The following is a 23,163-nucleotide window of genomic DNA, read 5'->3' as shown; positions in this document are numbered from 1 at the left end:
TGCCAGAATAACGCTATTTGTCTTCAATCCACTTTCAGCTAATTTTTCAATTCATTTTGCCATTGAATTGCCACGTTTGTGGTCATATGGTGCATACACAAAAGATCAGCAACCTGATGTTTCAGCTGGAGGTTTGTTGAATAATTACAGGGAGTGAGATGACAGTGTTTTTGCTATGTAGAGAGATGAAAAGGAATGTTGGACCTTTGTTTTTAAAAAAAAAATACAGATTGTAGAATGAACAAAACCGTAAAATAGTGTGGATTGTGCAATACTGAAATATTCCCAGGACATGATGCTCAGAAAACCAGACAGCATCCGAGGAGAGAAGCAGAGTTAATGTTTAAGACCAGTGACTGTTTGTCAATGGGTTACCTTCCAAGGTTATGGATTAGTTCCGCTGAATACTTGACATTGCGCAATGGGATGAGCTATTTGGGCTGAGAAAGTAATGTTTCAAATGTTGCACTTTACCAAACTGGTTTTCACACAATTCCTACATTTCTGGCGAGATATTGTTCCTATACTTTAATATGGTTGAAAACAAATCTCCCTATTCAGCGAGCAAACCTACATCCAGAACCTCAACCTGAGCTACAAATCTTCTCAAAACTCGCTAATGGTTTACTTTGTTTAATTGGAAGGTTTGTTTGCTTGGGAAGTTAAATGATTTTAAAAATTGAATTAAGCAATAACCACATGATCATAATTTTAATAGATATTTATAGAATTCAAATGAAGCCATTTCAAATTGGACTGAATTCAAATCACTTGTACATTGTTGCAGCATCTTATCAGCACATACTGTTTTTCAATACACCGACTTTCATTTATATTTTCATAATCGATATAAAAGGTGTTTACTGTTATTGTTTCTGTTCTGTGCTCTCTGACTCTGTCAGACTGACTTCTTTCTTTTGATGTGAATTTCCAGAATGAATTGGACAGAGTCAAGTCTCAGCTGTTACAGAAAGGTCAGAACTTAATTCACATTTAAAAGATGTTGCTTAGTGGTACTATCAGAGTAAATTCAGTATACAAAAGTGTATAAATTAGACTAGAGTAAGGTGACTGCATTTTTAGTAAAAATGTGCTGTATCTGACATACCTATTTTTATTCTCATTTTAAAACTATAGTTTCCAAATGTGTTAATCTGAAACAGTGTTCACTTATATTAAAAGGGCAAAATGAACAAGAACTGCCAGATTTGTAATCCTACCTGTGTGAAGTTGACCAAAAACAATTGCTAAGCTGTGGTTTGTATACTTAAGGCAGTTTTGGAAAGTTTCTGTTCAGTGGCCAGTGTTCTCTTTCTAACTTCACTTTTGGCTCTTGCATATCAGTTAGTAATTGACAGGTCAGGCAAAACAGCCCTTAAACTGCTGCCAGTTACTGGCTGTGGAGTAATACTCTAAGCTTTCTGTAATTGTCTCATACATTGAAATACCCTGATGCTGTACAGAGCATTCACTGTCAGTTCTAAAAGTCACAATTTGTGCAATTTAATTTGTTTTTTTTCAATGACCCCTGATTTTTTTTAATCTCCACTCCACATAGATTCCATTCCATGATGAATCTTCTGAAAAATTATCTCTAATTTCTTTGCTAACTTTAGTTTTGTTTTGGCCCACTTGCACAGCTAATTAAGTAATTTTCTAGATTTGACTTTCACTTACCATTTACAGTCTTGAGTATCGCTGAAACAAGGCACATGTTATCAAACTCTTCATCCTGCACCCATTAGGATAATTCACAAGAACACCGATATGAAGGGAGACAGCATTTTATACTGTGTGTCAACAGTGCTGATTACTGACAAGAGAGAAATCACCAGCAATATGCTTTCCCAGCAGTACTCTAATTCTGCAATACTAAATGATTGTTTGCAATCTTATATCCGCATCCCATGAAATGCACTTCCTAGAAATTTTACATTTGATAGAAACATAGAAAATAGGAGCAGGAGTAGGCCATTTGACCCTTCGAGCCCCCTCTACCATCCAATTTGATCATGCAGTGAGCATTCAGCTCAGTGTCCTGTTCCTGCTTTCTCCCCATATCTTTTCATCCCTTTAGCTCTAAGAATTACAACCATCTCCTCCTCGAAAATATTCAATGGTTTGGCCTCAACTGATTTCTGTGACAAAGAATTCCACAGGCTCACCACTCTAGCTGAAGAAATTTCTCCTCATCTAAGTCTTAAATGGCCCACCCTGTATCTTTAAAATGTGCCCCTGGCTGTGGACTATATCATCATAGGGGCATCCTTTATATAATTACTATGTCTAGACCGTTAGAATTTTATAGGTTTCTGTGACACCCCTCACCCTCATTCTTCTAAATTCCAGTAAATGTCGTCCTAACCAATCCAATCACTCTTCATACATCAGTCCTTCCATTTCAGGAAACAGCACTCTCCATATACAGAACATTCTTCCTCAAAAAAGGAGACCAAAACTGCATATGCTACTCCAGGTGTGGTCTCCCCAAAGACTCATGCAATTGCAGCAAAGCATCCCTATTCCCCTGTACCCCAATCCTCTCACTGAGTGGCAGTGTACTATTTACCACCCTCACTGCCTGCTGCACCTGCATGATTTCAGTTACTGGTGTTCCCAATATATCACCATTCAGATTATAATCTGCTTTCTTGTTTTGCCACTAAAGTGGATAACCTCACATTTATCCATGTTATATTTAATCTCCTATGCATTTACCCACACACTCAGCCTGTCACAATGAAGCATCTCTGCATCCTCCTCACAGTTCACCCTCCCACCCAGCTTTGTGTCATCTGCAAATGTTTAAGAGCCCTCATTTTTCCAGTCTTGCAGCTGATATTTCCTAATGATGGTATAATTCTCTTTACTTGTTTTTGCATAAATTCTGAAGTTTCAATACCCCTCCTGCCCCGTCTGTCAGAGTACTCTGGGATGTGATCCCACTACAGTTTGCTTATGACTTCCTTTGACCTGTATTCTACTATTTTAGTAAATAATATGAAAATTTATTGACCTTACTGATTGTTTCTGCTTTCTATGATATTTTGACACGCTGACTCTCTGAAAACTCTTCCGCAGCTTTTTCAACTTCAATTGCTATTTCAGTACCTTCACAATGTATTTGTTTGGCTTTTCCATCAAATGTGTCAATTATGTTGTTCTGCCCACTTGTGTGTTTTGTACAGTGAATAGAATCCACTCGGATTGTGGAGAGATCGGTCATTCAGCTCAGCAGTTCATGTTCACGTTTCTGCTCCAAATGAGTCTCCTTCAATCTTCCTCTCTTCAAAATCTGGGTTTATGATTCTCTGTTTCTTTCTTTCTCAAATACTTCTCTAGCTTTTCATTAAATATACTTATACCATTCATTTCAGCCATTTCTTATGTTAGTGCTTGAGGTAAATTGCATCTAATGGACGATTCCTTCACGCATAGGATATTTGCTACCACAGCTGAAAATGTGTTGGTAGAAAAGCGCAGCAGGTCAGGCAGCATCCAAGGAGCAGGAGAATCGACGTTTCGGGCATAAGCCCTTCTTCAGGAATCAATTTGGATTCCTATTTGCTACCACAGAAGACTATGAAGGCCGACTGACTGAGTATATTCAAAAGAGAGATTGATAGGTTTATAGATATTAAAGGCATCAAGAGATGTGGAGCGAAAGCAGAAATATGGCGTGATAGAGGATTAGCCATGGTCAAATTGAATGGCAGAGCAGGCCTAAAAGACCAAATGACCCACTCCTACTCCTGGTTTCTTTGTTTCTGTCATGGCTTCTACATTCTTACCACTGAAGATAAAGGAATTTCTTCTGAATTCCCTATGGGATTTTGTGACCATGTTCTCTTGACTGCCTCCATTTCAGGTCTTCCTCGTGAGAAGGGATATTCCCTCTTTATGTCCACTCTATCCAAACCTTTAATAATTTTAATTATCTCTGTTAGATCATCTGTCAACCTGCCTTTTTCTGGAGGGACCCAACCTGTCATTCCTTTCCTCAATGTATGCCTGGGTATTTCTGCAATCATCCTCTAAATCTTTTCTTCATCTTCACCAGTGCTGCTATATCTTTTTTCTAATAAGGCGATCAGAATTGGACAGAATGTTCTAAATGTAATCCAATCTCTCATCAAGATTTGATGTAGGTTTAGCATAATCTCCCTTCTTTTTAATTCTTTTTCTCTATACATCAAGCTTAGTGTGTCTTGGACTTATTAATGTCATGTTAGTTTGTGATTGATAGTTGTGGATTTCACCAGTTTCCTCATTTCCCCTCCCCCACCACCTTATCCCAGTTCCAACCTTTCAACTCGCCACCGCCCTCATGACCTGTTCTACCTGTCCATCTTCCTTCCCATCTATCTGCTCCACCCTCCTCTCCGGCCTATCACCATTACCCCCACCTCTATCTGCCTATCACACCCCCAGCCCCAGCCCCTTCCCATTTATCTCTCCACCCCCTTCACTCACAGCCTCATTCCTGATGAAGGGCTTTTGCTTGAAACATCAATTCTCCTGCTCCTCAGATGCTGCCTGACCTGCTGTGCTTTTCCAATACCATACTCTCAACTCTAAACTGCAATATCTGCAGTCCTCACTTTGTGATTGGTCTACTGGTACTCTGAGATCCCTTTTTGTTCTCTACCCAACCGAATGTCTATAGTCTAACTCTCACTTTTCCAGTAATAAGCTATTCTTCTTCCAAGCTGTTTTTGAGTTTTTGCAACACTTTCTCCAAATCTAATTGGCTTCCTAGTTTGATGTTATCTACCCAAGAGCATCATTAATAAGTTAGAAATTGTCAGAGGTCCAAGACTGATTCATTCTTGAAACCATTTCAGAGGGCAATTGAGACTCGCAACTAACGAGTCACTTAAATTGCATTGACAGCAACTTTAGTAGAGCAAGATCCCGTAGGCTATAAAATGAGTCAATGCACATATTAATTTGCTGTTTTAGTGAATAAACCTGGTTGAGGTGTAATACTTTTCAGGACATGCCATAGTAAAATTTTCAGCTCTTTGAGTAATGCCACAGAACCTTTATATCCATTTGAACAAACTGATGGGACCTAATCCAAAAGATGGCATGACTAGCAATTCAGTACTTCCTCAGTATGGCATAGAAAAGACAGATTATGCATTCTAGTTTCAGAGTGGATCATAAACCCATGGTGTCTTGATTTGTATATCGCGGTGTCAGCAACTGAACAGAGCAACCATCTATTTGTGAAGGGAATGTGTTGACTGTACAAGGAAGGTTGGGGATGGCGGTTTACTCATCGATTGGTGATTTGGTTTCAGAGAAAGAGAAGATAGACCGGCAATCAATCATTGATAAACTGAGGGACACACTGGATGAACGCAACACAAGACTAGAATCTTTGAGCAAGGAACTGAATGAAACAGAAATGCTGTGCTCGACTCTCAAGGTAATTTGTACATCTCCTTGGCTTTCCAATAGGATTGGAGGTTGCATGCTCGCATATGTTGACTTTTACTTTGCTCCTGGGTTTTATTTTCACAGAAGCAGGTGCGATATCTGGAACAGCAGCAGGATGATTCCAAATCTTCAAAAGAGGAGGCACGCAGGCTGCGACAGAAATTGCAAACATTGGAAAAGTATGTTGAAATGTGCTTTTTGATATTATGCAGTATCCAGCACACACCGGGACCAGGACAAGCTGATTAGTCAAAACACACAGTGCTTGCTGCTTTCTCATGTTTAATTGTGACATCATTCCCAATAAGTGAGCAAAGTATCCATCCATAATTGGTTATGAATGCATTAACCTAAATCTAATTAATGGTAGTAGTGTAACCATCTATGTCTAGAGTTCTTCAAGCTGTGCCTGTCAGTGTACCCCCGCCCCCGACACACACACATACACAACAGCATTTGAGTGCTGACTTGAATCATAGCATCATCATAATGTTATCCAACAGTCTGTTGTAAGTTTGTGTCAGAAAGTCTTCCGCTTACTGAGGCGCACATTGGTGATTGGGGGTTGTATCGAAGATGTCATTTAGGAGTATTCTGGTTTCAGGGGTTCTGGTTGTTGCAAATATGCCATAAACAGCCTTGTGACTTTCTTTGTTAATTACATAGAATGTGCAACAGCGTGCAGCAGTAGCCATCAGAATAACAAGTTGCAGTTACCTTACATCTTTAATATTGTTCCTTCGGCCAAAGTGTATCACCAAAAGGGCATCAGACAAGGCTTGACTTTGAATCACATCTACAGGAGATGAGCAGGTTTTAAGGAGCATCTTATTCTTCTCCATCTCTTAACTATAAGAATGGAATTCCAGAGCACAGAGCTTTAGGCTGAAGGGATAACTATATATGGTGAAGAGAAGTTGTTGTCACAGTGGTCTTGCCAATAGACTAACAATCCAGAGTCCCAGGACCAAATTCTGGCAACAGCGGTTCAAATCTGGAATCATGTAACCATTGTAAAAAGAAAACCCCGGGGGATCCAAGATGGCGGCGACCCAGCAAGTCTGAGTCTACAGTGCTCCTCCCAAGACGTGGGCAAAGTGGGCCGGCCACCCACCCCCACCACACTCACCAAATCATTTAAAATAGCTGTTTAATTTAATTAGTTGCCTAGTATTAAATTTAAACAATCTAATCTTTAGTAAAAATGACTAAAGGGAAGGGAGCCCGCAGCTCTCAGCAAGCAGGAGCCCCTCCCCCACCCTCTCCAGCTGCAGCAGAGGCATCCACAGCCGCCCCGGGGGACTTACCTACAGTGGCAAGCCTTGTAGAAGTCATCTCCAAACTGGATGCGAAGATCGACGCTTTTATTGAAGAATCCCATAGCCGATGGGACTCACTCTCGGCCGCGCTGCAAAAGCACGACCGAGACATTAAAGAAATCGAGCGCCGAGTCGGAGGGGCGGAGCTAAAGGCCACGACCTCCGAAGCTACAGCGCAATCGGCCGTGGATCAGGTCCGGACTCTTATTCGGAAGAATTTCCCTTTCAAAATCCTAAATCAGATAAAAGACGAATCTGGACGATATATTCTGATTAAATGGAGAGGAATATGGGATTTTAAATTTGTACTGCCCCCCCCCCCCCCCCCCCCAGCACACCCCTTTAAATTTATAACGGAAGCCTTCTCAAAATTGATGGTTCTTGGTGCCCGTCATACAATTATAGGGGGAGACTTTAATTGTATTATGGATCCGGAAATAGATAGGATTCCCAAGAGTACTGCAGGAGTATCTCCCAGATCTAGACAATTGGTGGATCTAAACAATGAATTAGGATTAGGTGGTGTATGGAGATGTCTTCATCCACAGGGCAGAGATTTTTCTTTTTACTCCAATCCACATAAATGTCATACCAGAATTGATATGTTTTTTGCCCCCTCAATTTTTTTAAATTCCATATCATCCTGTAAAATAGGTAGTATAGCAATTTCCGACCACGCTGCTATATATATGGAAACTAAGGTGAGGAACAATGGGACATTCCCTCGGCATTGGCATATGGACCCCTTCCTAATGAAAGATAGTAAATTTGTAAAGTACTTCTCTCAAGAATTTAAAACTTTTTTAGAAATTAATTTAGGTACGGCTAGCAACCCATCAATGATGTGGGAGACCATCAAAGCTTACGCGCGAGGTTTGATCATCTCCTACTCAGCGACCCAGAAAAAATTAAAGGGAGAATAACAGCGTCTGCTCGAAGCTCGCTTAAAAGCAGCTGAAACTGCATAAGCTGATAGACCTTCTATTATCAAGTTGCAAAGGATTACGGCCCTTAGTTCAGCTCTAAACACTACGCTTACCCAAACGGCTAAGAGGAAAATATTATTTGCAAAACAAAGGTTATATGAATTTGGCGACAAACCAGGTAGATACTTAGCATTTCTTGCAAAGAGAAAAAAGGCCCCTCAAACTATCTCGTCTGTCAAGGAAAGTACGGGTATTCTGACTCATGATCATAAAAGGATTAATACAATCTTTAGAAAATTTTATTCTGATTTATATAAATCGCAGGATTGTGAAGACAGGACTAGGAAGATGCAATCATTTTTTAAAAATTTGACTTTTTCGGGCCTAACTCCGGAACAAGTATCAGTCTTAAATGCTCCCCTAACAGTCCAAGAAATACTTGATGCAATCAGGCAACTTCACAGCGGTAAGAAACCTGGCCCAGGTGGTTTTCAAGCTGAATTCTATAAAGAATTTACAGAAATATTGGCTGGTCCACTTATGGACATGTATAACTATGCATATAGTCAGGGCTTTCTCCCACCTTCGTTGAAAGAGGCAAATATCTTTCTTATCTTTAAAAAAGGAAAGGATCCAGAAGATTGTGCGTCATACAGACCAATATCCTTGCTAAATGTAGATTTTAAAATCCTTTCTAAAACGTTAGCATTGAGACTTGATTTCGAAGCTACTTGGATGCTGCCTGAACTGCTGTGCTCTTCCAGCACCACTAATCCAGAACTAGAAAGGGTACTGCCACATATCATAAAGGAGGATCAGACGGGGTTTATTAAGGGCCGTAGATCATCCAATAATATTAGAAGGGTTTTGAATATGATTCAAGCCTGCCATCAGGGAAAGATACCAGGAGTAGTAGTTTCATTAGATGCGGAAAAAGCATTTGATAGGGTTGAATGGTCATATTTGTTTTACACATTGGAAAGGTTTGGCATTGGAAAGGTGTTTACCAAATGGGTCTCAACATTGTATAGTGATCCCAAAGCAGTTGTGGTTACCAATGGATTAGGCTCGGATAGCTTCAGTGTGGGTAGGGGCTGCCGTCAGGGATGTCCACTCTCACCATTGTTATTAACGCTAATAATTGAGCCACTAGCAGAAGCTATACGGGCTGATCCTAATATAACGGCCCCGAGGATTGGTACAGGTAAACATAAAATTACCCTGTATGCAGATGATGTTCTTCTATTCCTCAGTAATCCTCTGATGTCTGTACCTCGCTTAATCCAAGTTACTAATACATTTAGCGCATTCTCAGGCTATAAAATTAATTTCTCAAAATCAGAGGCTATGCCAATGGGTGGCCTTGCTATGATACCCCACTTAGTGGACGGATCCCATTTTCCCTTTCGTTGGTCCCTGGAGGGTTTCTTATATTTAGGCATTTTTATTACCCCAGTATTTGGTCAGTTATACAAGGCTAACTTTGTGCATTTACTGGAAAGGATAAGGCAGGAGCTCCAGCGATGGGGAGACCTTCCAATTTCCTGGCTGGGTAGAATAGCACTAATTAAAATTAATGTCCTGCCCCGTCTCCTATACCCTATGAGGATGCTTTCGGTGATGCTGCTGAGGCTGGCACTACATAAATTATATGGTTGGTTGGGCTCCTTTATCTGGAATCATAGACGGCCCCTCATTAAGTTGAAGAAGCTACAGCTGCCACAGGCAAGGGGAGGATTGGACTTCCCAGATTTTAGGAAATATCAGTTAAGTTCCCTATTAAGTTACATAGCTGATTGGGTCTTGCCTGATCCACAATCAATCTGGCTGGACATCGAGGCTTCTCGAGTAAAATGTCCACTTATTAACCCTTTATTTTCGGACAAGGGGAAAATCATTACGGATCACTGTAAAAACCCTATAATACTAAAACAGTTAAAGCTTGGAATATAATGCAGCAAAATGAGGGCAACTCACATAAAACATCCCCCTATGCGCCGATAGTGGGAGCATGGGGATTTCAACCGGGGTTTACAGATGCCACTTTTAAACTCTGGAGATCCAGGGGTATCTCATGTCTAGGGGACCTATTTAAAGATAGGGTCCTGATGTCTTTTGAACAGCTGCATCAGAAATTCGGATTACCTAATGGAGACCTCTATCGATACTTCCAAATTCGAGATTATATACAGAAGAAGACTACCTTATTAGATAGTCTTTATAAATCAGATAGAGAATGTAGAGTACTACGACCAATGGGGGTATCCTCCATCAGTACCCTTTATCATTTACTACATGATGAAGTATCGGGAGATATGGACAATCTGCTTAAAACATGGGATCAGGAATTGGGACTAGAAATCTCTGTAGAAACGTGGAATGGCATTTGGGAAAACGCCAGAAGAATCACCATCTATAACAGAACTCAGGCCATTCAGCTGAAGATACTTCATAGGGCCCATAAAGCACCGGATCGATTGGCAAAATTTAAGGCAGGGGCATCTCCAAGGTGTCCCAAATGTAAAATAGAGGTAGGCACTCTTGTACATTGTCTATGGATCTGTCATAAGATCCGTAGATACTGGACTAAAGTAGCAAGTACCCTGACAGAAATTTTAGGAACGGAAATTAAAGTGGACCCTGTATCCCTCCTTTTGGGCTTTTCGAACTTATCCTCCCTGGATATGCACGGGAAGAGACTATTTTCTATTCTCTCTTTCTGTGCAAGGAAAAATATTTTGGTAAACTGGGTGGCTGAGGGCCCCCCTGGACTTTCAAATTGGCACAGATTAATTATGGAATGTATCCCCCTTGACTTCCTTACAAATATGGTGCACCGAAAGACTGAATTATTTTATAAAATATGGCAGCCCTTCTTGAATTATATGAATACAGATATTTCGGCTATCCTAACAAGGGCTTTTATTTAATTGAGATTACGAACCTGGCTGGTCCGGGGCCCCTTGGGAGAGGAATCCGACATGAATATGGGTATTGTTACATTTGATGTTAACACATTCCAAGCATGTATCTCACTACCCAATTTCTATGTTATCCGCTGTTTTGTTTTTTGTTTTGTTTTCTCTTTCTCTTATTTGAATAATGTACGAGACTTAAATATGCAGTCTGGTTAGTTGTAGGTTAGATTAGTAGTTAGTTGAGTTTTGTTTGTTTTCTTTCTCTGTATTTTTCTTTTGTTAAATTTTGGTTATATATTTAAGATTTAATTGTATATCAATGTTTGTACTTGAGAGTTTTGTTTATCTTTGTAAACTTGTAAAAATTTCTCAAAAAAAAAAGAAAACCCCATCTGGATCATTAATATCCTTCAGAGAAGGGATTCTGCCACCCTTACCTGGTCTGGACTATAGCAGCAGGTGGTCTCTGGGCATTTAGGGATGAGCAATAAATGCCCACATTCTCTCATAATGTTGTATACCTCAAACTGCTCCAAGGTCAACAAGCCCAACTTATCCAGTCCCTCGTCATAACAGACTTTTCATCCCAGGCAACATCCTGATGTGTCTCCTCTGCACTCTGTCCACTGCAATCAGTGAACGAGTAAAAGGAAAATATAAAACCTGGGGCATTCACGAGGCAGGATACGGAGGAACACAAATCTCGAAGGTTGTAGGGCTGGAGAAGATTACAGAAATGGGGAGAGGCATCAGCAATGAGGATAGCAAACAAAATTGAACACAGGAGTCAACTCGAGCCACAAGCGCAGGAGTGAATGGGACTGAGTGTGAATTAGGCAATGGCCATCATGGTTTTGAATGATCAAGTTACAAGCTTGCAGCAATTCTTAAATGGTATAACTACTTTACAGAAATTTTTGAAGTGAAATGGTCAGTAGATTAAACAAAAATTAAGTGTAGCTTCAACTTTTCCTTCTAGTTCTGTCCTCTCTATTTCCAAGCTGTGCTGAGCACTCTGTGCCATCCTCGGACTATCCTACTACTTGGTTGAAGTCCCAGTGATTTAATGGGAATCATAAGCTGAAGCGGGACAAGAAGAGGCTATTTGACCCACCACACCTATGCCAAGATCCAGAATCATTGTTTCAAAGAAGATATAATTGGGATTTTGGGATGTCTAATAAGGAAAGGATAAACACAATGAATGCTGAATTCCTGGGGAGTACTGAGGAACAGAGGGACCAGTCCATAGATTCCTGAAGGCGTCAGCTTAGTTAGACAGGGTGGTGAAGGCCACATATGGGATGTTTGCCTTCAATAGTTGGACCATAGACTATAAGAGCAAGCAAAGTCGTCTTATAATTTTATAGACCATTGGTTAGGTCACAGATCAAAAACTGTTGCTGTTTTTGTCGCTACACTATCAGAGGGACATGATTGCAGTAGACAGAGTACAGAGGTGATACACCATTATATTACCTGGGATGAAAAGTCTGTTATGACGAGAGGCTGGATAAGGTGGGTTTGTTTACCTTGGAGAAAGTGAGGACTGCAGATGCTGGAGCTCAGAGCTGAAAAATGTGTTGCTGGAAAAGCGCAGCAGGTCAGGTAGCATCAAAGGAGCAGGAGAATCAACGTTTCGGGCATAAGCCCTTCTTCAGGACTCCTGAAGAAGGGCTTATGCCCGAAACATCGATTCTCCTGCTCCTTTGATGCTGCCTGACCTGCTGCGCTTGCTTACCTTGGAGCAGAGAAGGGTGGGATCTGGTTGAGGTATATAACATATGAGAGGCATTGACAGATTGTGAGAATCTCATTCCCATTGCTGCTGTATCCAAGATCAGAGGGCATAAGTTTAAGGTGAGAAGTAAATGGTTTAGAGGAGATCTGAGGAAATTCTTTTTTCACCCAGAGGGTGCCTGAAATATAGAACACTCTCCCCGCGAGGGTGGAGGCAAGTGCTCTCACAACATTTAAGAAGCATCTGAATGAATACTTACTGAGCCATGGCATTGTAGGCTATGGGCCAAGTGCAGGTAAATGGGATTAATGTTGTTTGGTGTTTGTCAGTATAGATATGGTGAACAGAAAAGCCCCAAGAGGGGACTGAGAAATAAATGGGAGAGGGGTGGAGTTGGGGGAAATGTAGCTAGGAATGCAGTAGGTAGATGAAGGTGGGTGGGAGTTTGGTGATAGGTATGAGCGGATAAGTGGGCAGGAAGATGGACACATAAGACAGTTCAAGAGGGCGGTACTGGGTTGGAGGGGTGGATCTGGGATAAGGTGGGGGGAGGGGAGGTGAGTAAACTGGTGAAATTGACTTTGATTCCATGTGGTTGGAGGATTCCAAGGTGGAAGATGAGGCATTCTTCCTCCAGGCGGCAGGTGGCTAGGATTTGGCAGTGGAGGAGGCCCAGGACTTGCATGTCTTTGGCAGAGGGGGAGGGGAGTTGAAGTGTTTGGCCACAGAACAGTGTTGTTTAGTGCGTGTGTCCCGGAGATGTTCTCTGAAACATTCCGCAAGTTGGTGTCCTGTCTCCCCAACGTAGAGAAGACCACACCAAGAGCAATGGACACAGTAGATGAAGTGTTTGGATGTGCAGAAAAATCTCTGCCAGATATAGAATGATCCTTTGGGGCCTTGGACGGAGGTGAGAGGGGAGGTGTGAGTGCAGGTTTTGCACCTCTTGCGCTGGCAAGGAAAGTTGCTGGGAGTGGATGGTGGGTTGGTGGGGGTCATGGAAGAGGGAATGGTCTCTGTGGAATGCTGAAAGGGGTGAGGAAGGAAATATATCTCTGGCGGTGGGATCTTACTGTCAGTGGCAGAAATGGCAGCGGATGATGCGTTGTATCCAGAGATTAGTGGGTGGAAGGTGAGGACCAGAGGGGTTCTATCCTTGTTGCAGTTGGTGGGGTGGGGTTCAAGGGGAGAGGTGCGGGAAGTGAAGGAGATGCGCCGGAGGGCATCGTTAATCACGTGGGAGGGGAAACTGTGGTCCTTGAAGTAGGAGGCCATCTGGGATGTTCTGGAGTGGAATTGATCCTCCTGGGAGCAAATGCAGCAGAGACAGAGGAATTGGGAGTAAGGGATAACGTTTTTATAGGAGAAGAGGTGGATGGAAATGTAGTCCAGGTAGCTGTGGGAGTTGTGGGTTTGACATAGATGTCCCATGTTGAGTCGTTTGCCAGAAATGGAGATGGGGAGGTCCAGGAAGTGGAAGGAGGTATCTGAGATGGTCTAGGTGAAATTGAAGTCAGGATGGAAGGTGTTCGTGAAGTTGATGAGTTGTTCAACCTCCTTGTGGGAGCATGAGGTGACACCAATGCAGTCATCGCTGTAGCTGAAGAAGGGTGGGGAATGGTGCCGGTGCATCTGCAGAAGATGGACTGTTCCATGAACCCGATGAAGAGGCAGGCATAGCTGGGGCCCACGTGGTACCTTTTAAATTAAGAGCTTAGGAGAAAGTCTCAGAGGCATTCTGTGCCTTCGTGCAAAAATCATTATCTTGCAAAACAGAATTTCTACAAATATATAATCATACACAAAGGAAAGGTGCAGAAAGTGTCTTGATTCTCAAAGGTTGCTAATGGATAGATTTCTTCCTCCCAGTTAGAACAATTGTTTTTTGTTTGTTTCTCATCAATATTTTGTCCTCCAAACTACCCTGAGGTGTTAAGTCTTTGCTAAGTATCCATTCTATCTTCAGTTGCCTGGTATCTTTTGTATGATTCTTGACAGCGAGTGTTGGCATCTTACTTGGTATTCACACTTAACGCCTGAATGATGTATTTACTACTTGCAATAAGGATTGTTTGATTAAAATCAAGAGGAGCTACCTCAACCACTTACATAAGCAAGATTAGAATGGTGCTGGAAATGCACAGCTGGTCAGACAGCATCCGAGGATCAGGAAAATCGACGTTTCGGGCAACAGTCCTTCATTATCCTTCCTGATGAAGGGCTCCTGCCTGAAACGTCGATTTTCCTGCTCCTTGGATGCTGCCTAACCTCCAGCACCACTCTAATCTTGACTCTAATCTCCAGCATCTGCAGTCCTCACTTTCACCACATATATAAGCAGGGATGTCATTTATCTAATGCGCACTATTCTAGACCTGTTGACAGCAGTTGTAACTCTGATTAACATGAGTTCAGCTAACGCTGTGTCAACCACAGTTCAGACTTAGTAACTTTCTACTCTGTGTGGTTCTATTACTCATCTGACAATTTCAGGGGAATTGTGTACCCTCCATTTCTGTTTGTACTTTAGATACTGCTGCATAAAATTTGAAATCTTAACCCATCTAGTGTTTTGTTCTTGTTTGCAGTATTCAGGTGCTGCTTCAAAGCCAGAGGCCAGAAGTTGAGGAAATGATCCGGGAAATAGGAATAGGACAGTCCGCAGTGGAGCAGCTGTCCATTTATTGTGTATCCTTAAAAAAGTGAGTGCAACTGTTCTATGTTAAATAATACAAATGTTTGAATCCAGCAGTCCAATGGGAAGCAAATGTCATACCCTGCACAAGCACTGAAGCATCTCCTGATTGAGCAAATTCAATGTAATTTCGAGTGAGTGGGATAAAGGAGTCTTTTTTGAGATGGCAGACTGTGACTAGTGGAAATCTGCAGCGGTCGGTGTTGGGGTCACAACTGTTCGAGTTGTACATTAATGATCTGGACAAAGGAATTGTTGTTAAGTGTGCAGATGACACAGATAGGTGGAGGGATAGACAGTGTTGAGTAAGCAAGGAGGCACCAGAGCACTTGGACAGTCTAGGAGAATGGGCAAAGAAGTTGCTGATAGAATATAATATGGGAACGTGAGATCGTGCACTTTGGTAGGAAGAAAAAAACAAACAAAATGGGGAAAGGCTTCAAAAGTCTAAAGTACAAAGAGACTTGGGAGTCCTCGTTCAGGATTCTCTTAGGAAGGCAAATACAATGTTAGCATTTATTTCAAGAAGTCAAAAATATAAAAGCGGAGATCTACTGCTGAGGCTGTATAAGGCTGTAGTCAGACCGCATTTGGAATATTGTGAGCACTTTTGGACCCTGTATCTATGGAAGGTTATGCTGGCATTGAGTAAGGTCCAGAGGAGGTTCATGGAATGATCCTGTGGGTGAAGGGCTTGTCATATGAGGAGCAATAGAAGAATGAGAGATTTCAGATTGAAACTTACGGAATATAGAGTGGGAAAGATGTTTCCACTAGTAAGAGAGACAAGGATTCAAAGGGACAACCCTTTAGAACAGGGATAAGGAATTTCTTCAACAACAAGGTGGTGAATCTGTGGAACTCATTGCCTCAGTGGGCTGTGGAGACCAAGTCACTGAGTATATTGAAGACAGACATAGGTAGGAGAATGAGTTGAAAGACACATCAGCCATGATTGAGTGGCAGTGCAGACTCAGCCTTATTCTTTTCCTAGGTCTTATGGCTTATATCTCAGGTTTGTGGAGCAAGAGAAAGTTACAGAGATAGGGACAGAATGAGGTCATGAAGGAATTTGAAGTTCAGAGTGAGAATTTTATGTGTAATCTTGCTTGCCCAAATGTTGGTGTAGATCAGCGAGCACAGGACTAATGGGAAAGTGGGATTTCTTGTTTGTTAAGACATGAACAGCAAGTTTTTTGGAGAGCCTCAATATGGGAGACCAGAGATGACTGCATTGGAATGGTGAAGTCTAGAGATAATAAAGGAACGAGTGAAGGTTCCAGCAGCAGACAACCAAAGACAGGCAATATTAGATGATGATAATAACATGGAAGTACAGTGTTGCTATTGGCATGTATCTGTGGTAAGCGGGTAATTTTGGAGTCAGATACAACACCAAGGTTGCAAAGACCATGTATGTCTCAATCCCAAGGTCAGGGATAGATTCAGTAGCTATGGACCAGATTTTGAAGTAGGGCCTTAGTTTTCTTAATATTTAATTTGAAAAAACAAAACAATTGAATTATTCACACTTATGGCAAATGCTGCTGAAGTACTGGAGTAGCTTGTAACCTTGTTGGTCTAGTTGTCTGTGACTCCTTGTTTCAGTTAAATTGCTACAAGAATCCATTTGAGAATAAAAGCTAAGGATGTAATCTGCCTGGAAATGCAGGGTCATGTATCTAAACAACACTCAAGAGAGGCAGCGAGACTTGCAACTGAAGACAGGAACCGGTGCTTGACCTCTGTAACATAAATCTGTTCCGCATCTGCTGATGCTTCCTTGCAGCCTTTTACATGCCTCCTGCTCTCTAACGCCTGCTGATCTGCAGCTTCAGAATTATCACAAACCCTGTGCATTGCTACGATGTGTAACCCAGATAATTCAACTTGCTTAACCATGATGAACATCACAGTTAAGCTAAATCCTGTTCCCAAAAGAATACCTTTCATTGGTATTCACTGGTTAGTAATCTAGGACACACACCTAATTTAATTTTTCTCTCACCATTTTCCAGCTGAGGGAAGTGTGGCCAATTATAACTGTGGCTAAAAAGAAAAGGTCAACTCCAAATGGCTGCAAATTGATCTGTATACATAGGATATATGGCATAGAAACAGACCATTTGGCCCAACCAGTTCATTGAAGGTGTTTATGCTGCACTTGACCTACTCATGTTTCTTCTCCCTCATCTGGTTTCCCTTAAATACATCTATGCTATTGACTTCACCCACTTCCCTATGATATTACGTTCTACGTTTTCATCATTCTTTGGGTAAGCAAGTTTTTCCTGAGTTCCCAATCGGATTTCTTGGTGACTCTTGTATTGAAAGCATTCTGGTATTTTGTTGCCCATGATATGAAACATTCTCTTTGGATCCACTCTATCAAAATCTTAATTCATTTCAAAGACCTCTGGTTAGTTACCCCTCAGCCTGTCAATCCCTTCCTAATGTGTCTGATGATGTAGTTCCAATGTCGTCCTTGTAAATCTTTACTGTGCCCTACCCAGCGTCTCTATATCTTTTATATTATTTGACAACCAGAACTGCAAGCATTTCTGTTATACGTGTTCAAATCAGTAGAGTTGAGCATAACGTCCCTACTTCTCAATCCCATCCCTTTGGAAACAAAAATTAGTGTTTGGTAACCTCTGATGCAACTTTTATTGATTGAGTTCCCCAGTTCCTTTGACCCTCTATCCCACATGGACTTGCATCTTTGAGTAATAAGCGATCTTTCTATTCTTCCCACCAAAGTGTGCTACCTCACACTTATCTGTATTGCCTTTCATTTGAAAAATATTTGCACATTATGCAAGCTTATAATGTCCTCGTTTGATTTATTGCAGCCCTCCTTCGTATTGACTTAATTTGATGTCATCTCCAAATATAGAAGTTCTGTTTTGAATTCCAAAGTCTAAATTCTGAATATAAGCTGTGAACAGTAGTGGTCCCAGCGCTGATCCTTACGAAACGCCTAACTTCTGCCTTCTACTTTTACCTTTTACTCCTACCTTCTGTTTTCTGCCTTGAAGTCAGCTAAGCAATCTGTTCTGCTTTCACCCAAAAATGTGCTTTTCAAATGAGTTACTGGTTAAACAGAAGCATGTAGCATCTTGTAACCTACGTATAGTCATGATTACCAGTCTGTGCTGGAATGCATTTTCATAGTACATCTGGGTAATCTATTGTGACCACTTTTTAATGAAATGAAACCTTGATTAATCAGGATCCTGAGCTGCTTTTGAGGTCCAGGTGACCATCTCCACTATCTCATCTTGTTCCTGTTGAATTTGTTCACAGGGAATATGAAAACCTGAAGGAGACATTTAAAACTTCCGTTGATATGTCTGAGAAGCTGAAAAGAGAACATTTTATAACCACCTGTAAGGTTAGTATGACATCAGGAAGTTAACAGTATGAAACGTCTATCACTGGTTTTCTGTCAAAATGGAAGTTTGGCTCTGTGAAGTTGTGAAATTTAGTATAACTCCCATTATTGATTTTTTTTTTATTTAAAAGAAGCACTCCAAACTTTCCACTTTTATTAAATACTTTAACAAGAATCTGACTGTACCATTCAGCCCATCACGCATCTGCGTGCTCTTTAGGAGAGTCCCTGCACTTCCTCCATGTCCCTTCCAATTTTACCTTTTCAAATATATAACACTATTTCTTTGATAGTTATTTTCACCACGGTGTCGGTGGTCGCACTGAATTACCCAGGAGATAAAGCACAAAAGCAGACCATTTGACTCACCCTGGCCATGATGTAAAATCCGAAAGTGCTTGAAAGTACTCTAACGGTTTGGCAGTATCTCCAGAGAGCAAAACAGAGTTAATGTTCCAGTTTATGAACCTCTAGGCATAAGAATTAGGGGCATGAGTAAGCCATTCAGCTCCTCTAGCCTTCTCCAATATTACATTAAAATCTGATTGTGGTCTCTACCCCACGTTCTGATGTACCCCCAAAAACCTGTGACTCCAATGTTCGCCAGGACTCTGTTCGACCTCTGCCTTATAAGTATTCAATGACCCTGTTTCCTCCATTCTCGAGGGAAGAGAATTCCAAAGACTTTATAACCCTCTGAGAGAAGACAAAAACCTTCCTCATCTCTCTCTAAACTGGAAGACCCTTATTTTAAAATGTTCCCTGGGTCGTGTCTCTCCACAAGGTAAAACATTCTCGAAGCATTCATCTTATGAAGTTAGAACAGAACATCACAATAACAGGCCCTTTGGCCCTTCATGACTGTGCTGACCATAATGCCATTTTAAACTAATCCTAGCTGCCTGCACATGGTCCACATCCTTTTATTCCCTATCTGTTTGTGTGTCTATATAAATGCCTCTTACATTTTGCTAATATATCTGCTTCTACCATCTCGTCACCCTCTGTGTAAAAAAAAGCTTTCCTCGCACATCTTTAAACTTCTCCCACTCTTACCTTAAATCTATGCCCCCTACTGTTTGACTGTTGCACCCTACGAGAAAGACTCTGTTTATCCACTATCCATGCCTTTCATAATTTAAAGTACTTCGATCATGTTGTCCCCTCAGTCTCCAATGCTGTAGTGAAAACAATTCAAGTTTGTCAACCTATCCTTATAGCTAATACACGACTGTACAGACAACATCCCGGTAAATCTCTTTTGCACCCTATCCAAAGCTTCTACGTCCTTCCTAAAGCATGGCAGCCAGAACTGCTACTCCAAATGTGGCCTAACTCAAGTTCACACAGCTCCAACATGACTTGCCAACTTTTATGATCACTGCCCCAAACAATGAAGGCAGGCATGCCATACACCTTCTTTACTACTTTATCCACTTGTGTTGCCTCATTGAGGGAGCTATGGACTTACAACTCAAGATCCCTCTGTATATCAATGCTCCTAAGGACCCTGTCATTTACTTATACTTCTCTCTTGCATTTGACCTCCCCAAATGCATCACTTCACTTAAACCCCATTTGATACAAAGCTCCAAGATTACCTCTCATTCTTCTAAATGTCAGTGGATAGAAGTCAAGCCTATCCAACCCTTCCACATAAAATAATCCAATCCCCAATGTCAGTTGAGGGAACCCTCTCAGAATTGCTTCTGACACATTAACATTCTTTTTTAAATAAGGAGCCCAAATCTGTAGACTGTACTCCCGATACGACCTCAGCAACACTATGTACATCTGCTCTATAACATCCCATTTTTATATTCCGTTCCCCCTTGCAATTAATAACATCATTCTATTCATCTTCTTGATTACTTTATGTACCTGCAAACTAAATTTTGTAGTTCACGTATTAGGACTACCAGATCCCTCTCTATCTCCAACTTCTGCGATCTCTCAGCATTTAATTAATATACTGCTTTTCCATTTTTCCCATCAAAATGGATAAGTTCACATTTTCCCACCTTAACCTCCATCTACCCTTTTTTTTCCCCATTCGCTTTATCTATATCCCTTTGAAGATTCCTTCTGACCTCTTCACTACTTCCTTTCCTCTCTATCTTTGTATATATGATTCCTGCATCCAAGTCGTTTATGTAGATTGTAAATAGTTGAAGCCTGAACACTGAACCCGAAGGCCCACCACTCGTCACATTCAACAACCTGAAATTGAACCATTAATGCCCACTCTCTGCTTCCTATTCATCAACCAGTTCCCTATCTGAGTTTATATATTACCCCCAACACCGCAAGCTTTTGATTTACATTACAACCTTTGATGTGGCACTTTCTTAAATTCCTTATGGCAAAGTACAGCACATCACCAGTTCCCCTTTGTCGTAACTTAAAGGGAATTCCCTGTCTAACAGCATGTGGGTCTACCTAAAGCACATGTACTTCAATGGTTTAAGAAGGAAGGTCACCACCACAAGGGCAACTAGGGACAGGCAATAAGTGCTGGGACAGCCAGCAACGCCCATGTCCCACAAGTGAATAAAAAACTCTAATAAATTTGCCAAATATAATTTCCCTTTCACCTAAACCATGTTGACTATGCCTGACTGCATTAAGAATTTCTAAAAGTCCTGCTATAACCTCCTTAGTGGATTCACTATGGTAGGCATTAGGTTAAGCTGCCTGTAGTTTTCTCCTGTGTCAAAACCTTTCTGAAGAAGTGTCAAATTGGAATCGATGTTAACTGTTTCCATCTCCATAGGTTCTACCAGACCTACTGAGCTTTTCCAGCACTTTCTCATTTGATGTCGAGATGGATTTGGTTGAAGGAGAGTATGGTGGTGTTCAGTCTTTCTAGTTTCAGAAACTTGCATGACTTTCTCATTCAGAATGGACTTCATCATGTCAGTGTCTCTTGTATTGGACAATAACTGGGTTTGCTGCACCAATACGTGGCCACTTCATAAACACTGAACACAGTGATGATTTGCAAGATGAGGAGGCAATGCTCAGGAGATTAGATAAAGGGAAGGAATTTGTGCAGAACATTTACATCATATGGACAAGTTGAGTCAAATAGATTGTTTCTGTACATTAAATACTGTGTATAAGATTCACAAATATAGGGAAGGTCCATTTATGTTTCTCTGTTGTCAAATTTAGTGCCTTTCCATGTAATTAAATGGGTTAAGTATGTCGGTCTCTGAGCCAGTAATGCTGAGTGTCATAATCTTGTGTATTTTGTGGTGCTCAAAGCATAAATCAGTGAGAGTAGGAGAAGGGATAAAATTCATTTGTGAATTGAGGTATTTCTCATTTAGTTTGGGATCTTGCTTTCTTCTGGAGTCAATAAACTATAGCTCAATAGCCACATCTGAAAATTATATTGGAGACTAGCAGCACGAGCTGATATTAACTGAATGAGACTCATGGAGCTTCTGTTGTCTTCAGCGATGTTGGAAGTTGATGATAGACAGAAGCTGTGATGTTAATACCTCATGAAGGGGAGGCAAGTGTGTTTGCCATCCCATTTGCTGCTCGCCACCACCCACCCCTCATATCCCAGATCTGTCTAGCTCTTGCTTCCGCATTCTCTCAATCTGTCTGTGCCCAGACAAGTTTAACCAGACGTTCACTACCCCTACTAGTTGCTGAAACCCATCCCTGGCTGTGACCTTATGTTGCTGGTCTTTCTGTCAGTGAAGCTGTCAGGCTGGTGATGCAGTTGGCATAGAAAACAGAACAAAGAATGCAAGCTGTCCTGCCATTAGATCAGAACAACCTCTGGCAATGCCCAGTTATGGATTCCTCAACTGATTCCAGACAGCCTCACACCCTCCCTTAAATTAAACATTAGAACATCTGAAACCCAAGAGAAACATTTGGGATTATTTTTAATACTCTTCAGTCAGAAATTCACCGTTGTGACATTTCAATTAAACTGCCATTTCAGAGAAGGATTGCAGTTCACTGATGTTTATCACTGCCCTGAGCAGTGTAAATGTATATGATATCGGAGACAAAATTGATGGTGGCCTGTGTGCATCCTGCCACACAGTGAACAACTGCTGGGAAGAACAGCCTTAGGATTTGGTGGCTGCTCTTACAAGCTGGCCTTCAAAGCCCAGACACTCTGAAGCCTATCTGCAGTCATAGTTGCAAACTCTAGGTTGCCCTTTTGCCATTTCTGGCTATTTGAAAAAGACTGTTTTTAATGCTAATTTGGGGATAATTATTCAATCAGAATGACGAGATCAGCAATTGAAATAATTAGGAATATGGATTTAAACTTTATAGGCAGCCACTGAGACCTCATTGTTGTCCTCTTAAGTTATCCATAGAGACATGAACTTAAAATGTGCTTTGGTTTTTTTTTCCACTCTTTCTTTGATATTTTTCATTGTGTTGTGCTGTCCCCACCGACATGACGCTGCCTTGTGCAAACCCTTGCCATTTTTAATCAGAAGCCAGTTTTTTTTTGTGCTTATTTAGTTGGAGAGAAATGTGTCACAGTTGGAGAAAACGAAAGAGGAGCTGCGTGCATCACAGGAGGATCTGCGCAATGCTGACAGAGAGATCACGGTAGGTTTGCAAATTGACCCAGAGAATTGAAGCCAATTCCTCCAGCATTTTGTTTTATCATTGAGCCTTTGTTGAGTCTATTTTGGAGGCAGAGAGAGGTGTGCATTTCTCCAATATTTGTTTTAAAGAGGG

General features: G+C 41.3%; 1 protein-coding gene across 1 annotated transcript in view; it reads left to right on the top strand.

Annotated features, from left to right (window-relative positions):
* traip (TRAF-interacting protein) overlaps nt 1-23,163 on the top strand; it is a 44,177-nt gene that overhangs the window by 8,674 nt on the left and 12,340 nt on the right. Inside the window, exons 5-10 of the mRNA XM_072581911.1 lie at nt 935-974; nt 5,307-5,434; nt 5,530-5,624; nt 14,938-15,051; nt 18,351-18,438; nt 22,942-23,031. Coding sequence (XP_072438012.1) covers nt 935-974; nt 5,307-5,434; nt 5,530-5,624; nt 14,938-15,051; nt 18,351-18,438; nt 22,942-23,031 — 555 coding nt within the window. The remainder of the gene's footprint in view (nt 1-934; nt 975-5,306; nt 5,435-5,529; nt 5,625-14,937; nt 15,052-18,350; nt 18,439-22,941; nt 23,032-23,163) is intronic.

Source organism: Chiloscyllium punctatum, chromosome 12 (assembly GCF_047496795.1).
Source record: "Chiloscyllium punctatum isolate Juve2018m chromosome 12, sChiPun1.3, whole genome shotgun sequence".
Lineage (NCBI taxonomy): Eukaryota > Metazoa > Chordata > Chondrichthyes > Orectolobiformes > Hemiscylliidae > Chiloscyllium > Chiloscyllium punctatum.
This window is presented reverse-complemented; position numbering and strand designations above follow the sequence as displayed.